Source organism: Ranitomeya imitator, chromosome 6 (assembly GCF_032444005.1).
Source record: "Ranitomeya imitator isolate aRanImi1 chromosome 6, aRanImi1.pri, whole genome shotgun sequence".
In the NCBI taxonomy this organism is placed as follows: Eukaryota; Metazoa; Chordata; class Amphibia; order Anura; family Dendrobatidae; genus Ranitomeya; species Ranitomeya imitator.
Window position 1 is genome coordinate 145,946,090 of NC_091287.1, and position 27,946 is coordinate 145,974,035.

The following is a 27,946-nucleotide window of genomic DNA, read 5'->3' on the forward strand; positions in this document are numbered from 1 at the left end:
GCTGCATCCAACACACAGTCAGCTCTGCTGCATCCAACACACAGTCAGCTCTGCTGCATCCAACACACAGTCAGCCCTGCTGCATCCAACACACAGTGAGCTCTGCTGCATCCAACACACAGTCAGCTCTGCTGCATCCAACACACAGTCAGCTCTGCTGCATCCAACACACAGTCAGCTCTGCTGCATCCAACACACAGTGAGCTCTGCTGCATCCAACACACAGTGAGCACTGCTGCATCCAACACACAGTCAGCTCTGCTGCATCCAACACACAGTGAGCTCTGCTGCATCCAACACACAGTGAGCTCTGCTGCATCCAACACACAGTGAGCTCTGCTGCATCCAACACACAGTGAGCTCTGCTGCATCCAACACACAGTGAGCTCTGCTGCATCCAACACACAGTCAGCTCTGCTGCATCCAACACACAGTGAGCACTGCTGCATCCAACACACAGTGAGCTCTGCTGCATCCAACACACAGTGAGCTCTGCTGCATCTGCTGGCTATATCACCCCAGCTGTGCTGCGGACTTCTCCTCCGTGTACTGAGCACACAGCGCTGCAGTTCCTGGAAACCAGACGGAACCGAAGATCGCAATGACCTGACAAGTGCACGAAACATGACAGATCTGAGCGTGAGTTCCTCCTGTGACCATTAGGTGGCGCTGCAGACACCGCACTGCAGATCACTTCCACGCCGGTAAGAATACACGGGCTGCAGCCGGGAGGAGGATTTGGGAAGGGTAGTGGAATGGGACACACCTCTCCGTGACGTCACAAGCCAGGCATGCCACATTGCCCTCGTATTGTGATCAGACTGTGAGACACGGACCGGCTGAAACTGTCAAAAGTTTCCCAACTCCGGACTATGGTGCGCGGCTAGCCCCGCCGGCTGCAGACGGTCAGCCTCGGCTCTCCTGTGGATTTTAGCTTCCGATCTGCTGGGATCTGGGATTTCTCATTTGATCTGAAGGACATATAACACTTCTGGATTCTGGGAGGTGTTGGGAATAAGTAAAAGAAGGAAAAATCCCCCCCTCCAAAAAAAAAAATCTGGGGGATTCTTCTGACTGTTTTGTGACAACCTGTCATCAGGATGAAGATTGTTGTTCTGGACCTGGGACTCCAAGCAGCGTCTCTGCTCCTGTTCCTCTTCATCACTTGCGATGCCCAAGACAACAGAGTTGGTAAGAACGTGTGACTGGGCGCCCCCATTATGGGCACAGGCTGGGCATTAGCCCCCGGCGTGTAATAGCTCTCAGGCGGCCAGCCTGTCCCTTTAATTACCTGTGTGAAGAATGCCGTCACGTGACCGCCTGAGCCTTGTGAAGCCAAGGAAGGGCAATAGGTGACTTGTAGTTCCTGACAGCTCAGATCCGGAGACGGGCATTACTCAGGCTTGTGGGGAAGGAGATGGTTTGGTTTTACACATCCCAATGATTCCCTTTAATAGGTGTGAGTGCACATTGGGCACGTGTTGGCGTGTCGCGCTTCACGAGGCTTCAGCTATCAACCCTCAGACAAGATGCGCTAAAAAATATTGGGGCGATTTGTCTCCGACCCTTGTTTTTTTCTGAAAAGAGAAATAGCAGAGCGGTCACAGTCAGACATGACTTCCACTGCGGCTTATGATGGCACCGTCACAGGTGAACCTTTGGCAAAAGTTGTGCCGAGGTCCCTTTATGTGGCGCGATCTTTTTGGCAATCATCAGATTTGATGTCGCCATTCAACATTGTGATCTTTATGTCACGCCACGAAGCCGCCATGTATCCAAGTCACCAGGCAGAAATTCCTGGACGGCCCGTAAAATGGGGCACTATGTCTAATTAGATATGTCCATGGTTTGTTTTACGCTAGAGAACCCTGTGCAGACTATCCCGACCATAAGGGCTCCTTCTCACTACAGTGGTCCGAGTGCTGTCCGTGAATACGAATGGCACTTACACCAATGTGGGGCAGTGCGGATGAGCCATTCTTTTCCCCTGATTGGATCAGCGTGTGCATAAAATCGCAGCCTCCACTGCTTTCTACCGGAAATCGAGACTCGCCCATTCAGGTCTATGGGTATGAGAAAAAAAATCAGATTCCACGGTCTAGCATCTGGTTATTCCGCATACATTGTAGTTCAGTAACACGGGAAGCTGTACATGGTCCTGTAAATGGTTAATAGCTGCTGGGAATAAAAAGCGGATTGTGCACGGATGACAAATGAGAAAAACTCAGCCAACTTTTCCGAAGGATTTTTGACATTACCGCCCCTAATCCGCACTGATTGCAGCTGATGTCTTCAGGTCAGAATTATGGGCCGTAGACGAGGATCACTTAGGATCGCAATGGTTTGTCAGGCTAAGTTCACACTTTGCGGATTCCACTGCGGATTTTTCCGCAGCGGAATTCCAAAATCCGCAGTGAAAACCCGTTGCGGTTTTTACTGCGGATTTATCGCGTTTTTTACTGTGGATTCTTATGCGGATTTTCATCTGCAGTTTCCTATTGGAGCAGGTGATAATCCGCAGAAAAGAAGTGACATGCTGCGGAATGTAATCCGCAGCGTTTCCGCGCGTTTTTTTTCCGCAGCATGTGCACAGCGTTTTTTGTTTCCCATAGGTTTACATTGTACTGTAAACTCAGGGGAAACTGCTGCGGACCCGCAGCAAAATCTGCAAAGTGTGAACATAGCCTTAAAGTTTTCCATTGTGTCCGTAAAAAATATTGTCTGTCCGTGATTTTTTTTTTGAAAAGTTGTCAACCCCTTCATGTATCCCAAGTCTAAAGTAATGGAATTTGCACCTAAACTATGCTTGATGTGGCATCAGGATGAGTGCGGATAGATGGTGGCATGTACAGATCGGGGCGACACACCAGGTATTTCTTCCATCCGTGGACAGCCGGGACCATCTGTCTTCACAGAGATCTGTCCTTGGAATAGAGACCCTCTGATGTGGGGGCTGTAAGACTGCACTGTATGTACGACACCCCTCACCATCTAGCCCCTCGCCACTATTCATCCAGCCAATTATGGCGTTAGAGGGGGCCGCTCGTTATAGCGTATTCTTACTAAGACAAATACTAGAAATGAAGCATCTCTGGGGGCAGATTTCCTTTGAGCTCTTTTTCCAATCTGTACATGTGACATGATTGCCATTTTTCACAAAAAAAAAAACTGACCATAGATATAAAAACTGTTAACGTTCTGTTTTGGGGCGTCAAATAATTGTTCTACATTGTCTACAGTTTCTATGTTGCACTATGATCATAGCAAGTACGTGGAAAATCAATCCCATCCGTGCGGAGGTCTTCTAGTGTATGTCGCTTTCATAATCGGCATTCCAAAATTGCAGATTATTTTTTTTAAAAACGGTCTAATCTGGATCAGATTGTTCTCAGTATTACCAAGTACACGTGATGGAGAAAGTGAGGGTATAGCGACGGGCTGTCCACGCTGCACGCACGCAACACAAGTGGACATGGATTACACGTGAGCTTGTCGCCACGTCTAGGTGAGCAGGTCCCGCATCATGGTCCAGGCTCACGGTGCAGTCTATTAATGACATCTGGACAGCTGTTTTACTTATTGCCTCCATATGTACTGACGTGTGCACCTACTTAGCAGACCGTACACTAGAGAAAGTCTCCTGCCATCCTCATAGGTGTCTGTAGTAAGGAGACAATCATGGCCATGATTTTCTTTATTTTAGACTGTTGACAATATTGCCATTTACTGGGATTTCTAATATAGTAACAACAGCCAGACTTGGCTTATATCAAACATCTGGCGCCATAGGTCCTATAGTAATCTGCTTATAGGGACCATAAAATGTGACCATAAACAGTAATGCATGAAAGATGGAAGACAATGCTAAGTAGCATCACAAATAAATTGATAATAACTTGGCCATTCAGTGGCCACACACGTGCAGTTTCTTTCCCTGGTTTCATGTACCTGTCTCAGGTGATACTTATTTTTGGATCATGCATTATCTGCGACCTTTTTTTATTTTTGTTCCTTGATTTCTATCCCTCTGTATCACCCATTGGGTATTCCATATACCTCAGGGGCAGCACGGTGGCTCAGGGGTTAGCACTGCAGCCTTGCAGCGCCGGCGTCCTGGGTTCAAATCCCACCAAGGACAACATCTGCAAGGAGTTTGTATGTTCTCCCCGTGTTTGTGTGGGTTTCCTCCGGGTATTCCGGTTTCGTCCCACATTCCAAAGACATACTGATAGGGAATTTATTAGATGATAATATGTGCAAACTGTAAAGCGCTGCGGAATATGTTAGCGCTATATAAAAATAAAAGATTATTATTATTCCCCGGTTTAGCCTTAGGCTAGGTTCAGATTGCGTTAGAGCAATCCGTTTAGCGGGTTGCGCTAACGCAATGTGATTTTCGGGGTCGCGTTTAACGTCCCCGCTCTCGCAGATCCCTGATCTGCGAGAGCGGGGAACGGACCTCGGGCGCGCCGCGGACGCTGCAAGGCTGGGTTCCCATTGCGTTATGGGATCGCGTTTAACGGAAACGCAATCTGAACCTAGCCCAAGCAGCGTCCGCGGCGCGCTACAAAACACCGGCACATCGCTAGCGATGCGCGTTCCCATTGCCTTGAATGGGCGCGCTAACGGACGCGTTGCACGGCGTTAATTTCGCCGTGCAACGCTGTCCGTTAAACGCGATCCCATAACGCAATGGGAACCCAGCCTAAGAACAGCAGTGAGCCCACACTGTAACCACCCGTTTCTCCCACAGGCACTTGGTACATTTTATGAAAAGGTTTGTTGGGTGTTGTATGCATTCGAGTGGGTCATCCCATAATATTGGGGATATTGTCTTGTTCACAGTATTTATCTGTGACAGTCTGAATATCATTTGTAGGTTTTAAATGTTTTTATGCAAATTTTAGTTTCCTTTTGTAAAAAAGGGTTATAAGGTTTGTCTACCTTTGGGGACTTTGTCTTTACTCACATGCTTATAACTGGGGCTAAAACATTTTTTTCAGTTGCTGCAGAATGAGTTAACGGAGTGCACATCAGTCAGCTCACTATTATGGTTCTGTATATTCTGGGCTTCTTTCAGATGATTTATGACCTTCATCAAAGTTCGAATGTACAGAGAAATATAGAGCCTGTAAAAAGCCAGACGGTGCCAAATGTTTACTGACACCCAATTGCAAAACTGTTTTTTAGCCCCAAAAACATCCAATTAAAGGGAACCTGTCACCTGAATTTGGCGGGACTGGTTTTAGGGCATATGGGCGGGGTTTTCGGGTGTTTGATTCACCCTTTCCTTACCCGCTGGCTGCATGCTGGCTGCAATATTGGATTGAAGTTCATTCTCTGTCCTCCATAGTACACACCTGCGCAAAGTAATCTTACCTTGCGCAGGCATGTACTACGGAGGACATAGAATGAACTTAAATCCAATATTTCGGCCAGCATGCAGCCAGCGGGTAAAGAAAGGGTGAATCAAACACCTGAAAACTCCGCCCGTATGACCCAAAACCAGTCCCGCCAAATTCAGGTGACAGGTTCCCTTTAAGTTAAAAAAAAGTCCCCAAATCTGGACAACTCTCTAAATGTATTTGTGAGGTGTTCATACTATTTTGTGTATTGTCTTCCTCTTCCATGTAATCTCAGCAGCAATACATGTGTAGTGCCCGGGGCTTATTACAGTGGCAGTGCCCACCATGAATCTAATTGGTCATTTATGGTAATGTGAACCTGGCCTTAAAGCTCAGGATGGCATCTCTGCTTCGGTGGATAATGGAAGGCTAGTTTCACACGTTCAACATTCATGATCCAGGTACCGGGAGCGATGTCCATACCGGACGCGAGTCTCCTGATCCGAAATCAACAGTCTCCAAGGCACAATTGTATATTTGGAAAGGGTAAAAAAAAATACATTCTGTTTACTGTACGTCACAAAATGACAGAGACATGTCTTAAGAAGTTTTCGTTGGAAGTCTCAGTACAACATATGGTACAATGCACCATTAGTAAAGACAACAGCCATTGACGAGCCTACTAATCTGCCTACTCCATTTCCTACATGTTCTCTATTTCCCAGGGGTTGAACTTCATGGCCTAGATAGAACATGTTACATATGTGTGTAGCACTTTGGCTCCATTTTCCATTGTGTATGGGTGGTAGTAAACAACTTGAGAATAGAACATATTTCATATGATAAAATCCTGTGGAGTTTACTATATGGGCATTCTTTAAAATAGCACAGAGCTTATACCTGTGACGTCTCTAGAAAGAGCTTCTAATCGTCATAACCATGTACACATGGAATCTCCAAACTCTAGACCCGTGAGACAAACGATTGATGGGAGCGGATATTTTTCTAGACTTTCTATGACAAATCCAATTTCCGTCCTAAAATGGATCACAATGGGAAGCAATAGTGAGCTACGCTACATATATGGGATTTACAGATGTTGTAAGTATTTCTATAGCCTTTTCTTGAATTTTGAAGCCAGGCAGACACTTTTGAGGCGATTGACAAATAGTTTATTGATGACCATTGATATTATTTTGGAAATAGATTTTTACTTTCTCCAGTGGATTAGCCAACCTTTAAGTAGTTCTCACCATTGCATAAATCCTTCACTTACTTTCCCCCTCTCTTTCCCTCTTATTGTCTGACTCTCCGGTAAATCTTGAACTTTGCAAGTAGAAGCCTGGCCAAGTGCCAGTGGATACACTAGCCAAACTGCAGCAAGATTGCAAAGCCTAGCCTCCACTATACATTTCCGTGACTGTGCACTATCAAATAGGTCACTGGCAGAAACACCTCTCCGTGAGTGTCGAAAACACGTTTCTGACTGGCAAGTCCCTACCTGCTTTCCCTGTGCGGTATTGTCAAGGAGTCGACTTCAGCTGCTTTTGTTCCGGCTCTGAGACAAAGCATTTTTTAAGACACTTAGAGCAGAAACTGAGCTAAACACTTGAGTCTTTTCTAGGACTTTGCCTTAGGTATATTTATGTGTCTATGCCAAAGAAGAATAGTTTAATGATAGGTGCCCACTCCTGTTTGTCAGACTGATCCAGAAGCTTCTTGTTTAGGAAGGTAGCAGGCAGTCAATAAACAGATTACGTAGTTTATCTTCATCCAATGTCTCCCTTAGTGTATATTCTTACATGGCCGTGGTTTGGTAGGAAGTAGTGATGAGCGAACGTGCATGGATTAGGTGTTATTGGAGCATGCTTGTGTGCTGTGTGTTTTCTGTGTGTTCGTATAATATGTTCGAGCCCTCGCTCCTGCGTTAGAGTTGAGCAAATTTTTCAAAATTCGATTTCGATTATGATCGCCGGCGAATATTATATTTGCCGAACACAGCCAAACGTCATTGGAGTTAATGAGAGTAGACATAACCGAATATGTTTGGAACCGATCATCAAACATAAATTCGGCACGAATAGGGTAACAATATGGCAAATTCAGATTCGGCAATCGATTCCGGACAAATTTGCTCAACTCTAGCCTGCGTCTTTCGCAGCTGTTAGACAGCCGCAACACTTGTAGGGATTTTCTAACAAACAGGCAATCCATGCCTGTGTTTAGGCTGTCTAAGGCTGCCGTCACACTATCAGTATTTGGTCAGTATTTTACATCAGTATTTGTAAACCAGGAGTGGAACAAATAGAGGAAAAGTATAATAGAAACATATGCACAACTTCTGCATTTATCACTTTAGCTTCGATAAAGTCATGCATATCTTACATGCATTTTTACTGTATTTCTGCTGCAGAAGTGTACCAAAAGCGCATATGCTGTTTTTACCCATCTCATTCAAGTTTAGAGGGAAAATAAACATTAAAAAAAATGCACCAAATACTCGTCTTAGGAGCTTAGCTTAAGGCTATGTGCATAGATTCGAGAAAAACAGCCGCACTCAAAATTTTGATTTTCAAATGTATCTCCTAGGCAAACATTTATTGAAGTCATCACAGTAAAACATAAGCGTGTCGAGGTAACGTTTCGACCCCCGTGATGGGTCTTTTTCAAACCTCGCTTACGGAGGAATGGTAAAGAAAAGAAGAAACCGCAGCACGGCATCATAAGTAGGCTCCTGTGGAGAGCTATAAACTTAGGAAACAAGAATCCGGAAAAGCACGGGGAGGGGGTACTACCGGTCCCTATTGAAACTGCGGGTCCAGAGTGCCAGGGTCCCTGTGGTGCTGTGCGTGTGTAAGGCTATGTGCACACGTTGCGGATTTAGCTGCGGATCCGCAGCAGTTTTCCATGAGTTTACAGTACGATGTAAACCAGAAACCGCTGTGCCTATGCTGCGGAAAAAAACGTGTGGAAACGCAGCGGTTTACATTCTGAAGCATGTCAATTCTTTGCGCGGATTCTGCAGCGGTTTACACCTGCTCCATAATAGGAATCCGCAGGTGTAAAACCGGAGGTAAAATCCGCAATTAAAACGCAGTGAGTGCCTTTTACCTGCGGATTTCTCAAATCCGCTGCGAAAAAATCCGCAGACCTCCAAAATATGTGTTCTCATAGCCTTATGCTCACCCTGAATTTCCCCCTGAATATTTTACCATGCCTTTGTAGTGGAATCTGCAGCCAAAATGCAAGGCTCCCCTTGGACAAAGGGTTTACAGTTGGAAATGCTGTGGATCCAGTGTGAATTTGCCTTATGTTAGTAATCCACAAAGTAAAAATCTGCAGCTGTATGAGCTGCAACATAGATTTTGGGAATAGGAGATGGTTTGTAAGTGGTTTTCACACAGATTCCAGGTGCAGAACATGTACTGAAATCTGCATGAAAAAAATCCCCAGCAGTGGAGCATATGCTTCTTTGATTCAGCACGGAAGTGAACTCAATACAGATGAATGGAAAAAGCTGTTAGCTTATTCTAATCCCTCACGATTGATATGATATTAGGGGAATATTCGGTATAACATTAGATTATTTCAGGGATTCAAAATTGTGGCTATTACCAATGTATTGTGAAAACTAGAAGTAATGTAGGATAGCTGGACCCAACATATGTTTTTCTTCACTTCAATATTCATAAGTGAAGTAAAAAAACAAACAAATCTTATTATGTATATAGCATTAGGACTCTTGTAAAGGTGTGCATGGTGGAATCAGTGATTGAATCAATGAAGAAAAGGATTTTAATGAAATGCTAATTAGTATATATTGCAGATTAGAATCTGTAGAGGTGTGGTAATGGTCATGATGGTGCTGTGGTCCATAGAAATGGTTGAACTGGAATTTTGTCTATTGCTACACTTCTGGCCATCAACAACAATAAGCCAAGAACATCATCATAGTGCAGTACAAATGACTGCTACTGTCATGATATTTACTGCAACATGTACATACATATGTTAAGTAGAAAGCTTCTAATCCATGTGAAACCTTTTGGTAAGTTTCCTGTACTACCCTGAATTTCTCCACCACCTGTTTATCAGGTTAGTCTTGTATAATTTAAGTACAGTAAAGTACTGTCCAAGTCCAGGTCATCTGTCATTGTGTGTATATTCAATAGGAGACCATCCCATCGTTAGTCAATTCATCATCTACTGATTAGTGTGAACTGGTAATTGTGGTTTTCCAGGACTGGGCAGCCCCCAGCTTAATTCAGGACCCTAATTAATATAAAAACAATGGATGCCCACCTCCTACAGTGTACTGTTCCACTAATGTCAGCACCACTGTTCACAACTTCACACAGAGTTATGTGACTTATTGTGTCAAATTCCAGATGTAACCAATGAACGGCTGCTTTCTAGCTGCAACCTTTACTATTTTGTCAGAGAGGAGCATTTGCCCTGACGGAATTTAGATGAGCTGCAGCCAAACAGTAAAGGTCCCTTCACATTAAGCGACGCTGCAGCGATACCGACAACGATCCGGATCGCTGCAGCGTCGCTGTTTGGTCGCTGGAGAGCTGTCACACAGACAGCTCTCCAGCGACCAACGATCCCGAGGTCCCCGGTAACCAGGGTAAACATCGGGTTACTAAGCGCAGGGCCGCGCTTAGTAACCCGATGTTTACCCTGGTTGCCAGCGTAAAAGTAAAAAAAAACAAACACTACATACTTACCTACCGCTGTCTGTCCCCGGCGCTCAGCTTCTCTGCACTCCTCCTGTACTGGCTGTGAGCACAGCGGCCGGAAAGCAGAGCGGTGACGTCACCGCTCTGCTTTCCGGCTGACCGACGCTCACAGCCAGTACAGGAGGAGTGCAGAGCACAGCGCCGGGGACAGACAGCGGTAGGTAAGTATGTAGTGTTTTTTTTTTTTTACTTTTACGCTGGTAACCAGGGTAAACATCGGTTACTAAGCGCGGCCCTGCGCTTAGTTACCCGATGTTTACCCTGGTTACCAGTGAAGACATCGCTGGATCGGTGTCACACACGCCGATCCAGCGATGTCCACGGGAGATCCAGCGGCGAAATAAAGTTCTGGACTTTGTTCAGCGACCAACGATCTCCCAGCAGGGGCCTGATCATTGGTCGCTGTCACACAGAACGATTTCCTTAACGATATCGTTGCTACGTCACAAAAAGCAACGATATCGTTATGTGTGAAGGTACCTTAACTGCTCATTCGCTGCATCTGGCACCTGACAAAATAAGTCACTGTCCAGGAACAGTGGCACCGCCATTGCTGAAATGGCGGCGCTGTAAGGGGTGAGCATATGCTGTTTCTAATTTAACTGGGGTCCTGAATTGAATAAACGGGTTGACCAGTAGTGGACAACCACTTTAAGGACTTATCCACGTTGCTATTATATTGTTCCACATAAGTTTTATAGAGTTGTAATAAAATACTTAGCGAATTCTATGGGGCTATGCTATACCTCATTGATTGCCTACATGTGAGCTATGTTTCTTCAGATGCCATGCTACTTATCACTAGGTATTTTCCCACAGCTTCTATGGCTTAGGCCACAGTCACATATTCAGTATTTGGTCAGTATTTTACCTCAGTATTTGTAAGCCAAAACCATGAGTGGAACAATCAGAGGATTCACACTACCGTACAATACGGCCGAGTGCTATGTGATAAAACATTGCATAGCACTCAGCCCAGTGTTACTCTATGGGCCACCTCACATTGGTGATTATTTTCTCATGACGAATCGGTATACGAGAACAATCGCAGCGTGCTGCCATTGACACCAGGACTCTCGGCTCACTCGCACCATATAAGTGTATGGGTGCGAGTGACACAATGCTCATCACATGGATATCATCCGAGTGCGTTGCGATATACTCTGACGCCGACTCTGGAGGAGATGGAGAAATTAATTTCTCCGTCTCCCCCGCAGCTGTGCTCCGATTATCATTGTGCGAGAGGATCGGAGAAAAGTAGCATGACACTCGGCTCCCACTCGCAGCACAGCAGGAGCCGAGGGTCATGAGCATATCGCATCCCATGGTCTCTCATCGGATGCCATACGCTGGTGTGACTCCAACCATATACTGAGTATTAGGGTATGCTCACGTGATACACTATTCATGCTGATTTGAAACTTTACATGCAATAAGCCCACAAAGCACCTGACCATTTTCTGCTTTGGATTTGTGAACTATGAGCAGCATACGTCCATGTGTGGATTACATGGGTGATCATAATGGACACCAGTGGTTGCTATTCCTAGTTGTGGTGTGCTACATTATGTCATGAAATATATTATGTGAAATTGGATATGTATCAATGGTAGACCTGGTTGGTGAAGATTGGTCAGTCATTTACTTTAGAATTTGCCTGTGGGAAGGAGAGCACAGGTATGTCCTAACTGGACAACACCATCACTGGCATGGAAAAATTGAAGGGTTTAGTGTTTTCTATCAGAGACAGCATGTATGGAGCTACATTTCCACTACTTTTGAACTAAGCGGGCATGTTTGGACTGGTAATATTCTGAAGTGAACTGGAAACTATGCTTCCTTCTTCAGTTAGTGGAGTTACTTGCAAGTTTAGAAGAAAAGCTGCTCGCTGCACCTCCAGCTATGGCTGCATTCATACAACTGTATGTTCAGTCCGAGTGCTGTCCACGGAAAAAATGGACATCACACAGACTAATGTTATTCAATTAGACTATTCAGATGACTAGTTTTTATCACAGACTGTATATCTGTGTGGAAACAATTGCAGCGTGCCCTAGTCTCTTCCATACTTCAGATAAGACTCTCCCATTCAGGTCTATTGTATCCATCACAGATCAACTGTACGGCATCCATTTTTTAATACATACATTTCCATTAGACACAGAGTAAATTGTTTTTGGTCTTGTAAATGTTAAAAACTGCTGATGTATAAAAACGATTGCCATATGGATGACAATACAGTTACAAAAACTGAAAATTTTGACGCCCTCATATGAGCTTAGCCTAAGAGGAAGGTTCATTTGAACACATACTTCAAAGTACTACAGGGAAGAAATGATTGCATAAAATACAGACATGACTAATAAATGCAACCCCAGCTCATTACTCATACAGAATATAGGATGTGCAGAGTAGGGATAGTGTATTGTATGAGGCGCGTGGGCATGGATCAGTCACAATGTAGACAAAACAATGTATGAGCAATATGGCAAGGTAACAAGTGGTCAAATTAAATGTAATCAGAAATTAATAAAACCTCATTGTTAGTCCCGTATTATTGTTCTGTATTCCTCATACTATTTTAAAGAATTTTTTACTATTTTAAAATGACTGTTAAAACCAATAACAGCTTCTTCGTACACCCTTGGTGTGGCCACAGAGTTCAGAGAACCTTCCTAACTACTTATTCTTCATCTATTGTTGCCCTCCTCTGATTCCTGTATATTTGGAGCTGTCAATCAAGGAAAAAGGGACAGAAATAGAAGGAAAGCAAGTAGGACGTGAATGTGCACTGAACTGGTTGCCCATGCGAAGGGTTCACAGAATGCTTGCGCTTGGTTTGAACAGTCGTTGAAAAACCTTACGTTCTGCCACAAAGTAACTTTTGTTGTCGCGTCTGAAACTTATATTTTTTTAGAAGAAAAATATAACGTGCATCTTAGTAATAATGTGTTTAAAGGAATACAAGATCATTACATCCTTGGCTCTACAAGCAGTATGCAGTAGTACTTAATGTATCATCCAATGCCATAGCCTTTTCTATCAGATTCCATACAACCTTGGATTTATCGTGTACAGTGATACAAATTCCAGGATGTAAAACGTCTTCATGCCAATCTCATTGTACAGTATGATTACTGATCACTGGTTCAGCAGAGTACTCCAGATAGAGCTAAGTAGGTTGTATATGCCCTGCAGCATAACACATTCCTTCCTGCAACATACCATGTCAAGTGAGCTGATGACCCTTCTCCAAAGCTACTATATAAAGGTACAAAGCAAACACGTTCCTATACTGGTATCTCTTCTTACAAAATTAATTTTTAGAATGTTTTTTTTGGTTAGAACATATTTCATAAAAATGATAGTGGTGCGGATCATTAAAACACCTTGGGATCGATTCCTCCCGTTCACCTTTTTTTCGTTGAGTTTTTAGTGTTTTGCAACTTTTTTTGCCATATTGATCTGTTCCATTTTTGCCTTGTTTGAAGTCTATTTTTTTATTCTTTTTTTTTTTTTTTTTCACATTTGCCACTGTGGGCAGAAGTTAGGGTTTACAGATGTTTTTGCTCGATTTTTGCGGCTTTTTTGAAAAGTTGCAAAATTTGTCACAAATGTATTTCAGTCTCCTCCCTCCCCCCCCCCCCCACCCGGAGTGATTTTTATGTACCGTATGTCTGAAATCTTGAAATTTTAGTGGAATATGCTACTCTTTTCCCTAAAAAGAGGTTAAAGACAAAAATAAAGAGCAGTTTTGATTTTGCGTAAAATTTATGAACCAGGTGCGCCTCTTTGGTGTAAAAATGTCAAGTGACTTAAAAAAAAAATAACGTGATATACCAATCATTCCCTGTGTGTTCTGTTTTATCATTTTTGTAAAATGTTCAGGATAACCCACCCCTTCACGTTTGCCCTATTAGGGCGCATTTACATTATAGAGTTAGTCCTTGTTTCAAAACCCCTTTTTTTTTAGCTATACAAGAATTATCGTGGAAGAACAGCTCCAACTTTGGTGAACCATAAGCAAAAAATACATTACGTGGTTGCTTATTCAATTAAATAAGTGGCATGCAATACAACATTTTAAATGTGAGGTTGCTCGAATCCAACCTAAGGACCTATGGTGATTTGTGCTCTAGAATCTGGGGCTACTATAGTTAGCCAGTAAAATGGATTTTTAAGTAAAACTTATCTATACCTTTAAGGAAGCACATATGTCCTCACTCTTGTAATATAGACAGCCCTTTTGAGGACAGAAGAATGCAAGAAATAATCCAAACCTCACAGTTACCTAATGTACTGTGCAGAAAGCGCCATAAGTTTATACTCATGACCTTAGTACTCACACTTGATTCTGCCTTTTTTTCCCCCACTCTTTGTTCACCTCTTCTGTTATTTCATGTGCTATGTCTGCATTTCCGGTAGTCTACCTCCATTTGCATCTTACATTTATTATAAGGGTGACGGGATGTTTGATCTCAATAATTATAATGTCAAGTTTGTTTGATGGTTTTTATTTGACTGCCTATAAATGCACTTTCCCAGAGAAGCTGTGTGGAAGGGAATGATGTGACACGTATAGGACAGTGTTGTACAAGGATTAGCCTGCAGATCCCTGTTATGGAGACGTAAAGCTTATGTGCTCACCAGCATCGTCGAGAATACTAAAATAATGAGCCTCAATTAGAGGGGTTTACAAGAATAATAAGTAACTTGTCTTCATAGTTTTGTAGTTTTTAAAGGGGTTGTCCGAGATTTTAAAATTGATGACCTACGCGTAGGCTCGATCGCCAATTTCGCCCAAGTCCGATATTTTGCACACCACTGATAAGCAGAAATCTGCTCCATCCGCAGCCGGATATGAGTGATATGTAAGGCTGAACACACAGCAGACCTTGCTTAGTACACCAACTTGTCTCCCATTCACTTGACAGATAGGTCATCAATTGTTAAGTCTTGGACTACCTCTTGAAGGTTCCCTGGATCAACGTCCCATTGCAGAATAAAGGCCCCTAAGACTTAATTTTTTCAAACTGAATAACCCCAAGTTTGATAACCTGTCTTGGTACTGTAGTCCACCCATCCTTTTAATAACTTTGGATGCTCTTCTCTGTACCTGGTCTAGTTCAGTTCTGTCCTTCTTATAGACTGGAGTCCAAAACTTTCCATAGCATTTTAAGAGTGGTCACACTAATTACTTATTGGGAGTCAGAAATATTACTTCAGTCAGGCACTAGAGTGCATTTCTGCTGTCATTTATGCCTCTATGGTGGCATAAATTTTGATAAAATTGCCCGGGCATGTTTGCTCTGCCCCATCCAACTCAGGCTTCCCCTATTTTGGCTGAGATGGCTGGGAAAGGCGTAAAAACATCATAAGTCACAACATCTTGATGAATTGGGTCTTATGTTCTCATCATGAGCATCGATGCATATTTGAATGCATCCCATTACGCTATTTGCCTTGGTGGCAGCTGCCTGGCACTGGTCACTAAAATTGAGTTTGCTGTTGATCAGTAAGCCCACGTCTTTTCATTATTGGTGAAATGTTAATTGCCTGCCTCCAGACTTGTCACAACAGTGCAATCACCTTTGCGAAACAAGGCTAGAGGCATGCTACATTTTTACAATCGCTGTGCAATCTTTCTTCCGTGTGTTATCTGGTAGATTATATACAATGCAGCGAGAAAGGGAGTGGAGTCTCTTAAGTCATTAAATAAGATGGCTGTAAAGTTGTCATTCTTCAGTGCTAGATGGGTTATGGGAGGAGAAGCTGAAACATCCCATGGTCACGTAGGTTGCATGCCAAAGGAATCCAAATTTTATCATCCCTGGCACTGAGCAGAAAGGGTCCAGAGGGCAGTCCCTCTATGTTCAGTGGTCCAGACTCTTTGGATTGAATTCTCCCACTTGTAAACTATGAATGATGACAGTAGCATTAAATCAAGAGACAGCTACAGCCGCCACTCAGGGAGAGGAGAGAAGTTGGAGGTATTTGGTGCAGAGAGCCCTGGACATTGCTTATGACGGATAACCCCTTGGTATGTGCTATCAGTCCTAAGGGAATGTAAACTTGGGATACCTCCGTCCTGCATCCTGCATGTCCATGCACATGGGCCCATCCCAGCACCTATAGAGGGCTGTTAGCTGTTGGGTAGAACTGCTGACAGACTCACATTGTGAGAAGCTGCAAATAAGGTATCAACTGGTTTCACGTTCATGTGGGTACGGTGAGTATGAACTCCTCTTCTGTGCCCAGTAGACATGTTGCCTTCTTTGAAGCCTGTGTGTACATGTTTGCAGGTGCTGAAGCTTCTATGCAGGCTTGTTAGTAATGGACACATTGTCTCTGCAGCTATAGCTTTAAACATAGGAATCGGTAACATTCATTAGGCTACTATATGGTATTTTGCCATTGTTTCTGATGACACTTTTCTTCTGCTGTCCTTGGTTTTACCATTTCACTTACAAAAGGCGGAACATTCAGGTAACTTTATAACAAACTTAGCAAAGGATCATTCCAAACGGATTATAGATTAATGGAATTTGACTGCATTTGCTTGTGTCCTTGTGCAGGATTCTTTCTCTGCACCTAACTGGATTTTTTTTTCCTGAAAGGCAACGGCAAGACATTATACGCAGGTAAAATATGCCTCCTTTTATTTTAGTAACACAGATCGTGCATTTCTGCAGAGATAAGAGAGGTCCCCAAGTGAATGGGCAGAAAGTAGAGAACGCAGTATACTAGCATAAGACGTGATCGTTATATGGCAAGTCACCCGCCCCTCCAGACATCCCACTGGTTTCTCATATTTTTCTTTTACTAATTATATTTCTACTTCCTGCAAATAACCTGCAATCACTGGCCAGTGCAAAATGTGCCACTACCAACACTAAAACCAGTGATTGGCTGCAGCTGTCATGTCAGGGCAGTCTGGATGTTATTACTGCAGGACAGCTATGAAAGACCAACGGGACCACAGAATGCGGAAAAGTGAGAAATGTTCTAGATTATAGGTTCCTGGACAACCCCTTTAATATCCCTAGACTACTGCCATCTCCTGCTTTGGGGCCTCTCCTCTTAGGGTATGTGTCCACTTTCAGGATGGCCGGCGGTATCGTCGGAGTGGCTTAGCCGCTCTGCGGTAAGCCCCGCCCCCTTTCTGGGCCCCCTTTCTGGGACGCGATGATGCCGGATGTGTTCACCGCACACATCCGGCATCATCGCTCCCCACCATAGGGCCCTGTGCTATATCTTGCGGCGACGCAGCGTCGCCGCAAGATATACGGACATGCTGCGATCTGAAAAGACGCGCAGCATGTCCGGAGTTGCAGGGCCGCCGCGTGCGTGTTACCACGCATAGTGGAGATGGGATTTCATTAAATCCCCTCCACTATGCTGTAACATCTGGACGCTGCGTGTCTGACGCTGCGGCTCTATGCAGCGTCAGACATGCAGCGTTTCCTGCACGTGGACACATACCCTAACACTCTCACACTTCTGCAATCTATCCTAAAGTCTGCTGCCCGACTAATAAACCTGACCCCCCTGCTATTCAACCGGCCTCTCCTCTCTATCAATCCCTTCTCTGACTCCCCATTACCCAGAGACTCCAGTACAAAAGCCTAACCATGACGTACAAAGCCATCCACAACCTGACTCCTCCATACATCTGTGACCTCGTCTCCGGGTACTTACCTGCACGCAACCTCCGATCCTCACAGGATCTCCTTCTCTACTCCCCTCTTATCTCTTCTTCCCACAATCTACCCTGACATATCAAACTCTCGCTTCGCCAACAGTGGAAACCTTCAAAAGGAACCTGAAGACCTACCTCTTCCAACAAGCCTACAACCTGCAGTAACCTCTCTTCCACCACACTGCATGACCAGCTCTACCCTCACCTACTGTATCTCACCCATCCCTTGTAGATTGTGAGCCCTCGCAGGCAGGGTCCTCTCTCCTCCTGTACTAGTCGACGATGACTCATTTTGTTCAAGATTATTGTACTTTTTTTTATGTATACCCTTTTGACATGTAAAGTGCCATGGAATAAATGATGCTATAAGAATAAATAATAATGTTTTTTCTTGACTGAAAGAGGACTTGTTACCATGTCAGAAGTGGCTAGTTTTTGCTCATAGTGTATTCTTGTTGCTCCCCTGCAGTATGCAGTTTTTGTTTTTATAACTCCCCCATAGGGGTCCAGAGATGAGGGTTTTTTCTTAAGTCTAAAAACGCACCCCCAGGAAATCCTGGAGGCCCTGCCCCCTTAATAAAAAAAATAAAATTAACATTAAATAAAAAGGCCCATATCTCTAGAACTATATGACGGATAAAAAAATAAAATAGAATAAGCATGGCTACATAATATTCTATATTTAAAGTGATGCTCTCCTTTTGAGTACCTTGCTCTGAATACTCTATTATTACCTATAGTAACATTAGTGAGAACATCTGTTAGGTTCATGTATGAAGCATAAAAAAGGTATACAATGGTTCTACCACCACGTCATGAAAAATCCATCATAAAAAAAGTACATGCTTGGAGGAATAAAATATATTCTTCAAAGAAGAGGGCTGCCGTCAACAATACTGTATATCAACATGGACACCTATATGTTACAGTGCTTCCAGGGAAAAATACCTCTGCATTACTGCAGGAGCACCATACAGAATGTCTATAGCTGTGTGGGAGGGAATGACGTGCCTCCATAAAGACATGTGCATGCGGCTCTGTCATGTGCAGGACGCTTAAGGCACATAATCTGTAGCCAAAATGTAGCAACTCTTCAGCGAAGAGCCCGAATAAAGCCGATGTTTCTGATGTTTCTGACTATTGAGTGGCTGTTTCACAATGTTTTGAAGCTCCCAAAAATATTATCTTCATCGTCCATCTAGTGCTGGCTGCCAACTAGATTGAAAGGGAGACCAATTAACTATTAATTAGCGCTGCCCTTGTGTCATTTGTATTCAAACTGCTCTAATTATGAAACCAATGAATAATTCACGAGCCCGACCACTGTGATACTGTGTATTAAGGACACAAAGCAAGCGCTCAAAGAGCAAGTTCTGGTCTTTAGAATGATTGCTCAAGGTTGTCCATACGAAGTGAAAGAATAACTTTGTTATCTCTGACCTCACTTTGTTGTTCAGGTTGTTTGCAGGTAGAAATGTTCTTTACTGCGGTCTCTGACTTTGTTTTTATAGGAAAGTGCTCACTTCAGTGCCCTGCAAACACAAGATCACCCGTCAGCCTACACGCCGATACTGCGGCAATTTCCTCTAAGGTTTCGACATGCAGAAATAAGCAGAGCATTCAGGGTTGCAGCACTATTTGGTAGAATGCAATGCAGAAAATACGTTATCTTCATATAACCGGAAGACTGTTCCACATGACCACCCACAAAGCTGAATTATTAATCTTGTCCTTTTCCGTTTGCATATAAAGTAACCCAGAAGACATTCTGCCATCAGCTTGTTTTATACAAAGGTACTCACCACGGTATAAATCCTAGGGCAAGTTATTTATTCTTCCATTAAACAGAACTAGTTTATCTCTGATGTTGAGGAGAGCTCTAGAGGGTGCATAAATATGTAGCTAATGTCTGTTGACACTACTATACACTACCGTTCAAAAGTTTAGGGTCACGTAGAAATTTCCTTATTTTTGAAAGAAAAACAGTTTTCTCCAATGGAGCTAGCATTAAATGATACAGAAATACACTCTATACAATGTTAATGTGATAAATGACTATTCTAGCTGCAAACATCTGGTTTGTAATGCAATATCTTCATAGGTGTATAGAGGCCCAATTTCCAACAACCGTCACTCCAGTGTTCTTATGGTACTTTGTGTTTGCCAGCTGTGTAAGAAGGCTAATAGATGGATAGAATACTCTTGAAAACCCTTGTGCAAGTATGTTAGCACAGCTGAAAACAGTTTGGCTGATTAGAGAACATATAAACCTGACCTTCATTTAAGCTAGTTGAGGATCTGGAGCATTACATTTGTTGGTTCCATTAAACTCTCAAAATGGCCAGAAAAAAAGAACTTTCATGTGAAACTAGACAGCCTATTCTTGTTCTTAGAAATGAAAGCTATTCCGTGACAGAAATTGCTAAGAAACTGAAGATTTCCCACAATGGTGTGAACTACTCCCTTCAGAGGAGAGCACAAACAGGCTCTAGCCAGCGTAGAAAGAGAAGTGGGAGGCCCCGCTGCACAACTGAGCAGCAAGACAAGTACATTACAATCTGTAGTTTGAGAAATCGATGCCTCACAGGTCCTCAACTGGTAGCTTCATTAAATAGTACACGCAAAATGCCAGTGTCAATGTCTACAGTGAAGAGGTGACTCTGGGATACTGGCCTTCAGGGCAGAGTGGCAAAGAAAAAGTCATATCTGAGACTGGCTAATAAGAGGAAAAGATCAATATGGGCAAAAGAACACAGACATTGGACAGAGGAAGATTGGAAAAAAGTGTTATGGACAGACGAATCCAAGTTTGAGGTGTTTGGATCACACAGAAGAACATTTCTGAGAAGCAGGACAGCTGAAAAGATGCTGGAAGAGTGTCTGACGCCATCTGTCAAGCATGGTGGAGGTAATGTGATAGCCTGGGGTTACTTTGGTACTGGTAAAGTGGGAGATTTGTACATGGTAAAAGGGATATTGAATAAGGAAGACTATCACTCCATTTTGCAAAGCCATGCCATACACTGTTGACAATGCTTGATTGGAGCCAATTTCATCATACAACAGGACAATGACCCAAAGCACACCTCCAAATTATGCAGGAACTATTTAGGGAAGAAGCAGGCAGCTAGTATTCTATCTGTAATGGAGTGGCCAGCGCAGTCACCAGATCTCAACCCCATTGAGCTGTTGTGACAGCAGCTTGACCGTATGGTACGCAAAAAGTGCCCATCAAGCCAAACCAACTTGTGGGAGGGGCTTCTGCAAGCATGGGGTGAAATTTCTCCAGATTACCTCAGCAAATTAACTGCTAGAATGCCAAAGGACTGCAATGCTGTAATTGCTGCAAAGGGAGCATTCTTTGATGAAAGCAAAGTGTGAAGGAGAAAATTATTATTTCAAATAAAAATCTTTTTTTTTTAACCTTGTCAATGTCTGAACTAGATTTTCAATTCATTTGATTCATAAAAGTATGAGTTTTCATGGAAAACACAAAATTGTCTGGGTGACCCTAAACTTTTGAACAGTAGTGTATGGAAGGAAGGCGACAACAACAATTTAATAGCAGAGCAATAATTAATGGAAAACAATGTGATATGAAATATGTTACATAAAATAAGCCTTAAAGGGGCATTCTCAAGCGATCGCTGGGGTTCTGACCTCCGAGACCCCCAACTATTCCGAGAACAGAGTGTCCGAAGAACGGTGGTTGATTTACATGGGGCACTTTAGTGCACCAGTTTTTTAGATGGGTTGGAGTCCCATCGGTCAGATCCCCCAGTGATCGGAAAGCGCTGGTCCTGAAAGCTGTACATCCGGTTTGAGTTTAACACAAGAGCCTTCTGTCTTAGCACATGACCAGAGCTGTGTTAAATAGGGGATGGCCGATGCCTAATTTCATTAGCTGAGCAGGCCTTTATATCTTTCCTGACTGATTCATAGACAGAGTAAGCTTAAAGCCCCACTCCAGAGTTTCTTTTTCAGCCCTGGAGCATTCTAGTGTAATGTCTCTGTCCCCCCGGTCTTATACTCACCCTCTGGCGTCTTCACCTTTTTTTGGCATCACTCCGGTCCCACAGCGCCATCTTGTAAGCACAGCTTGTGACTGGCTGGAAGTCAGAAGCTACATAACAACAAGCTCTCAGTACAAGTCTATGAGAGCCAGAGCGAGGCTCTCGTAGACTTTTATTGCAAAGTGACCTCCGAGCAGCTCCATGAAACACTGAAAACAAACTGCCGGAGACCGATGGAAGTGGTGGTGATAAAATGTGAAGACAGCAGCAGCTGAGTATGAGAGTAGGGTTTAGGGACTTTAGATTAGAAGGATCACACCAATGGTAAAATAAAATAAAACAAATGCTGGAATGGTGCTTAAACCATTGAAATGAGTCAGGCAGCCAGCACCCTTCATAGACAGCACTAATGAGATACTGACACAGAAAAATCAGTATGAATGAATGTAGCATTCATAATTTGGAAGTTGAAAGAAGGAACAAGTCCATCAAGTTCAGCCTATAACCTAATATAAAGGGATCAATGAAATCAGATAACCCCTTTACGCTACTGCGTTAGATACAGGTGAAAGATATGGATTAAGAGGTTGCATGTTCGGCTCTATGGAATTCTATAGGAGTTAAGAGAACAAATATTGGCTGGTTCTAATACAGAACTCATAGAGGCATGAAATGAGGCCATGTAACTGAGGCGTTCAAAGACATCTTCTTTTTCACAGAGGAGCTAGAATTTTACATGTACAATACAAGTTTCGGCAGCCCCTGTATTTAACGATCACAGTTAATAATTTTCAGTGTGCCAGACTTTCGTCTTTTCCCATTGTTTTCTTTAAGAACAAAAGCGCGTTACCATGGTTACTCCACATCACAGGATTAGATGCTGGTTTGGCCGTCTGATGAAGAGCAAAGATGGCTTAATGTTCTTAATTAGGCATAGTGTAATGTTTCCAGTGATTATTTCATGTCTTGATTAACCATTCACTTGCCAGGTGGTTCACATATTTATGTAGAGGCTCCCATTTTCATGATGTGTTCGCTATGAGAGACGCGCTATCAGACATTTCTGGCGGTGGCTTACATTGAAGAGAACAAATGGATTGTCAGTTCGAAATCAGACATGGAGGATCCTTATCTCCCTCAACATCATTGGTCAGGGGCGTCAAAACACAATAGATGGTTAGCTGAACCTGTCGATATCGGTGGGTTTCCCTGACTTTAGTCTGTGTTGGCGGACCTTTAGTGTGATTTTCATCCAAACCCAAAAAATGAGTTTGATGCCACCTAATCTCAATATCATCATTGTGGCATGGCACAGAAATGGATGATAGAATTTATCAAACCTGCCCAGAGTCAATCTGGCCTACAATGAGGCCTTTCCTATACATAGGACTTTACATTGATATTATAATGGAGAAAGATGTATCACCCTGTTACAGAGCAAAAGCGAGCCGATCATGAATTTAGTCCTTCATATATATCTTTGGCTGTGACATGTGTTATAAATTGTAATATAAAGTCAAGGGTGTGTCGGTTTAATCCTTTGATTGCTACCTCGTAGAAGGCGTAATCCTAATGCAAGAAAACAACCATCACATGATCACAGTCCGTCTCCCTTTTAAGTGGATGTTTCTATATACCCTATATGCAGTATACAGACATTTTCATTAATACTTGAGATCCTGAGCTAATTCCAAGGTTACAGGTGGGGAATGTTAGTGCCACACAAGACCACACTGCAAATCAGTTGTGTCACCTAGAAATCTTCATGATAAGGACTATTCCTATCGTAAAAACCAATGTTATATCACAAGCATATGCCATCACATAATGATTGGTGGGAGCCAGACTTCAAGAGATCTTTGATCCTGAAAATAAAGGGGACTTATCCCTAATGTACACCATTTGTGACCTGCACAGGGGTACCTCTGCACCCAGCGGTTCAAAAAACTGTAGCCTGGCCAGAGGTTAGCCCCAATGATGGCATCTCCTAGCTAAATAATTCTATAAGTGAATTTTTCCCAGTGCATCTCTTTTTCCACTAATGAATCATATATTTTGGGAGTGTTTCCAAAATTATTAACCATGATAAAAACATTATAACAATAGCTACAACACTAAAATATGTAATGCAGCCAGGCCAATGAGGCATTCAAGGGAATGTGTAATCAAAAAATTGCCTATTGACTAAATCAAGTTTTGTGTTAAATATAAGTTTTTTCCATAGCACAGTTTTTGATAAAAAATAAAAATTAGAAATGTTGCAATTTTCACACTTATCACTGGGGCTTCATTAGGCTATAACTTGCTGTTTCTTTTAAAAATGCACATGTACATTAGCAGCAATGAACAGACTTTGACTCTATCTTTTGTATTGAAGCATTTAATGAGCATGTGCCAAAATCATTGTGAAGGGCGGAGCAGGGTCAGCCGTTATATCATATATTGCCATTGCTGAATGCTGTCTTATCAGCTTTATGTAATGTTGTAAAGGTACCTTCACACATAACGATATTGTTAACGATATCGTTGCTTTTTGTGACGTAGCAACGATATCGTTAATAAAATCGTTATGTGTGACAGCGACCAACGATCAGGCCCCTGCTGGGAGATCGTTGGTCGCTGAACAAAGTCCAGAACTTTATTTCGTCGCTGGATCTCCCGTGGACATCGCTGGATCGGCGTGTGTGACACCGATCCAGCGATGTCTTCACTGGTAACCAGGGTAAACATCGGGTAACTAAGCACAGGGCCGCTCTTAGTAACCCGATGTTTACCCTGGTTACCATCCTAAAAGTAAAAAAAAAAACACTACATACTTACCTACCGCTGTCTGTCCCCGGCGCTGTGCTCTGCACTCCTCCTGTACTGGCTGTGAGCGTCGGTCAGCCGGAAAGCAGAGCGGTGACGTCACCGCTCTGCTTTCCGGCCGCTGTGCTCACAGCCAGTACAGGAGGAGTGCAGAGCACAGCGCTGGAGGACAGACAGCGGTAGATAAGTATGTACTGTTTGTTTTTTTACTTTTAGGATGGTAACCAGGGTAAACATCGGGTTACTAAGCGCGGCCCTGCGCTTTGTTACCCGATGTTTACCCTGGTTACCGGCATCGTTGGTCGCTGGAGAGCTCTCCAGCGACCAAACAGCGACGCTGCAGCGATCCGGATCGTTGTCTGTATCGCTGCAGCGTCGCTTAATGTGAAGGGACCTTTAATGTGAAGGGGCCTTAACTCTGCTTCTGATGATAAGGAGCATGCTAAAAACCTAGGGAAAGTTATCATGAGTAGCCCCAGTGGCCACTGTGAAAATTGCAAGATTACTAATTTTGTTCTTTTTTTTAACACAGATCAATAGCAATTTCTAAATACATGTAACACAAAAACCTGATTTAAAAAATAGGTAATTTTCTGGTGACATTTCCTTTAAGTGTATTGTACCTAACTACATAACAGTATTGTTGACCTATGCAGAGGTGTTGGATGCAGAAAGTAATCACTCTATCTGATCCTTTCTTACCCTATTCTCATGTCATCTAGGTTCCCCTTTTACTACATATCACACACTCTCAAATGCGCGGCAAGGACTGTCAGTCTACAAGCAGCTCCGAACATCAGCCTGCTGAACAAATACACCTGGAGTCACATTGCAAACACTACACTAAACTGTCCTCTGGTGTTAGTAGGGTTTACGGACTGTGTTACATTTCCTACATTGCGTCTGTCATTTCACTTACACGCACATCTGCAGCGCCGTATAGTCACTTTTTGACCTCTCCGCTTCATACACTTATGCTCCAGTGTAGTGTAATAATTGATATACTTACAACCCCTCTGCCCCGGTTGTGATTGCACCCTCTGCAACTGCTATGATTATGCCCCCCAGAGGTAAATCATAGATTTCCCTGGTCCCCAAGTGGGCCAGCCTGAGCTTGAGATCTACCAAGTCAATCTAAATATCACTTTTACCATTGACTCCATATTTTTGTCTTTAGCCAATGTGGAAGGGTTGCCTTTTTTGACCTGTTAGCTCATTATTTCGGTACTAGTTATATGTTAAGACTAGATTGTCCAAACCCAACAACTCGTTTAGATGTCCATGAGCCATGGATTGTTTTCTGTGTTTTTTCCTGATTAGAACTCGTTATGACTATATTGTAAGAGGCTTTTCACAGACATTTTTTATCAAAATTAAAAGCAAATCCATAAAAAAAGAGGAATTCAAATTCCCGGAGGAATTCAAATTCCCGAAAAAATTCAACACGGCAAATTTTTTATGTTAATTCATGAATTTTTAATCTAGATCAAAATTAGGGCTCATGCTGATGTCTGTGGATCTCGATCCGATCACGGACCGCAATGCACAAACTGGACGCGGGTCTCTTGATGAGCAACAGTTTGTATTTTTACGAACAAGAACAATAAAGATATCTCAATGAGGCCTATGACTAATAAACCCAATGTGACTGCCGCCCAATGTTGTTGTAGCTTATGCTAGATGAGGAAGCATTTTTTGGAAAATCTATAGATGAAAAATCTTGACTGTTAGCATTGTTGACATAGTGCGCTGCCCCATATTAATGTGCACATGTACCATTTAGAGGTTTTATGGCTCTAAGCTCCATTACTGCATTCATATGAGACTACAGAGTACATATAATTTCGAGCCATGCTTTTCAACTCTTAAGGCCAATAAACCATGAATGAACCACCTTGCTTATTGACTGCACAGAGGATTCTTAGTAGAACTTATATGGGTTTATTGTAACTTTAGTTTGCTTTTTTAAGTGGTACCAGTGTTTTAATTAGTTTAATTATAAAGTAACATACCCATTGCCGCTCTGATGTTGACTCAGTCAACATCAGCCTTTACATGCTTGTTTGCTCATTATCTGCAGGTGATGTTTGTCGAGCTTGTAAAGCAGAATGCCTTTTTCACAAATTAATGACATTTGTGGAATGCAAACAGTGGATGCAAAGGGTTAACCTTTTACCTCCATGGTCTCATTTATTGCTCCGTCAGAGTGCCATATGCAAATGCAATCAGAACAGTTATAAATTGTAGTAGTATTTCAGGTTTATTTATTGCAGTGGAGTGATTTTTTTTTTTGGCTACAAGGGTACCTCAAGAATAAAATGACCATAGCTAACTGTGTGGACCTTAGTGATCGATGTTAGACCCTGGAAACTAACGTTCAAATTACCTGCAGTGCCTCCACAGGGTAACTAAAGCATTACACTGTTAGTGTAGAAAAGGATGGGTTGACCATAGAATTGTCCGACCTGCCTTGTCCTCCAAAGCAAGACATCTTTTTATAGCCTTTCTATTGTAGGGATATTAAATGAGCGCCCTATATGCTGAAAACCATTTTGAAGTATCAAGATCTATTTCTTTTTGTGGGTCTAGCACTGAGCTAAGCAGGGAAGGAGTTGTCATGATTGATTCCTAGGACTAAGTGCTTTGTCCAACAATGTGAATAACTGACTCCACACTTACTTTTTGCATAATTTTCTTCCCACATTTCTTCTTCCTAGATGTAATAGTAATATAAAAAAATCTTATCCATACAGATTGAAAGAAAGCATTTTCATAAATCAGTAACAGAGCAAAACATATTAACAATATTTACCGTATTTATTTTTGCATAAGAGAACGATTTCGGCAAGACACAATTGTGAGTGCATGACTGCAGTGACCTGGGCATTGAAGATAGATGGATAGATAGATAACATTTTCCTTTTTCGCCTATTTTTTATTCTTACATTTTTCTACATTTTACACTATTTAATTAGAGCCGGCTGTCAGTCAGGTCCAGGGTGTGATCTCAACTACCATTCATTATGCACTGAGCAATGGCTGAAGTCATGCGTTTTTTTTACATGACAATTTCCCTTTAATACAGTTTATTTTGTTCCAGTGGATGATTCCTATTTTATACAGGTTTGCTTTTTACATGTGTCTTCTGATGTTAGGCTACGTTCACATTTGCGTTGCGTCGGGCGCAGCCGCGGCGACGCATGCGTCACGCGCCCCTATATTTAACATGGGGGGCGCATGGACATGCGTTGCTCTTGCGTTTTGAGACGCATGCGTCACTGTAGCACATGCGTCAGGGCGCAGAGGACGCTGCATGATGCAGTTTTTTCTGCGCCAAAA

At 42.8% G+C, this 27,946-nt stretch overlaps 1 protein-coding gene across 1 annotated transcript in view; it reads left to right on the plus strand.

Annotated features, from left to right (window-relative positions):
- Nucleotides 1-796: 796 nt before the first annotated feature.
- Nucleotides 797-27,946, plus strand: part of EGFR (epidermal growth factor receptor) — a 250,897-nt gene continuing 223,747 nt past the window's right edge. Inside the window, exon 1 of the mRNA XM_069730173.1 lies at nucleotides 797-1,191. Coding sequence (XP_069586274.1) covers nucleotides 1,101-1,191 — 91 coding nt within the window. The 5' untranslated portion in view covers nucleotides 797-1,100. The remainder of the gene's footprint in view (nucleotides 1,192-27,946) is intronic.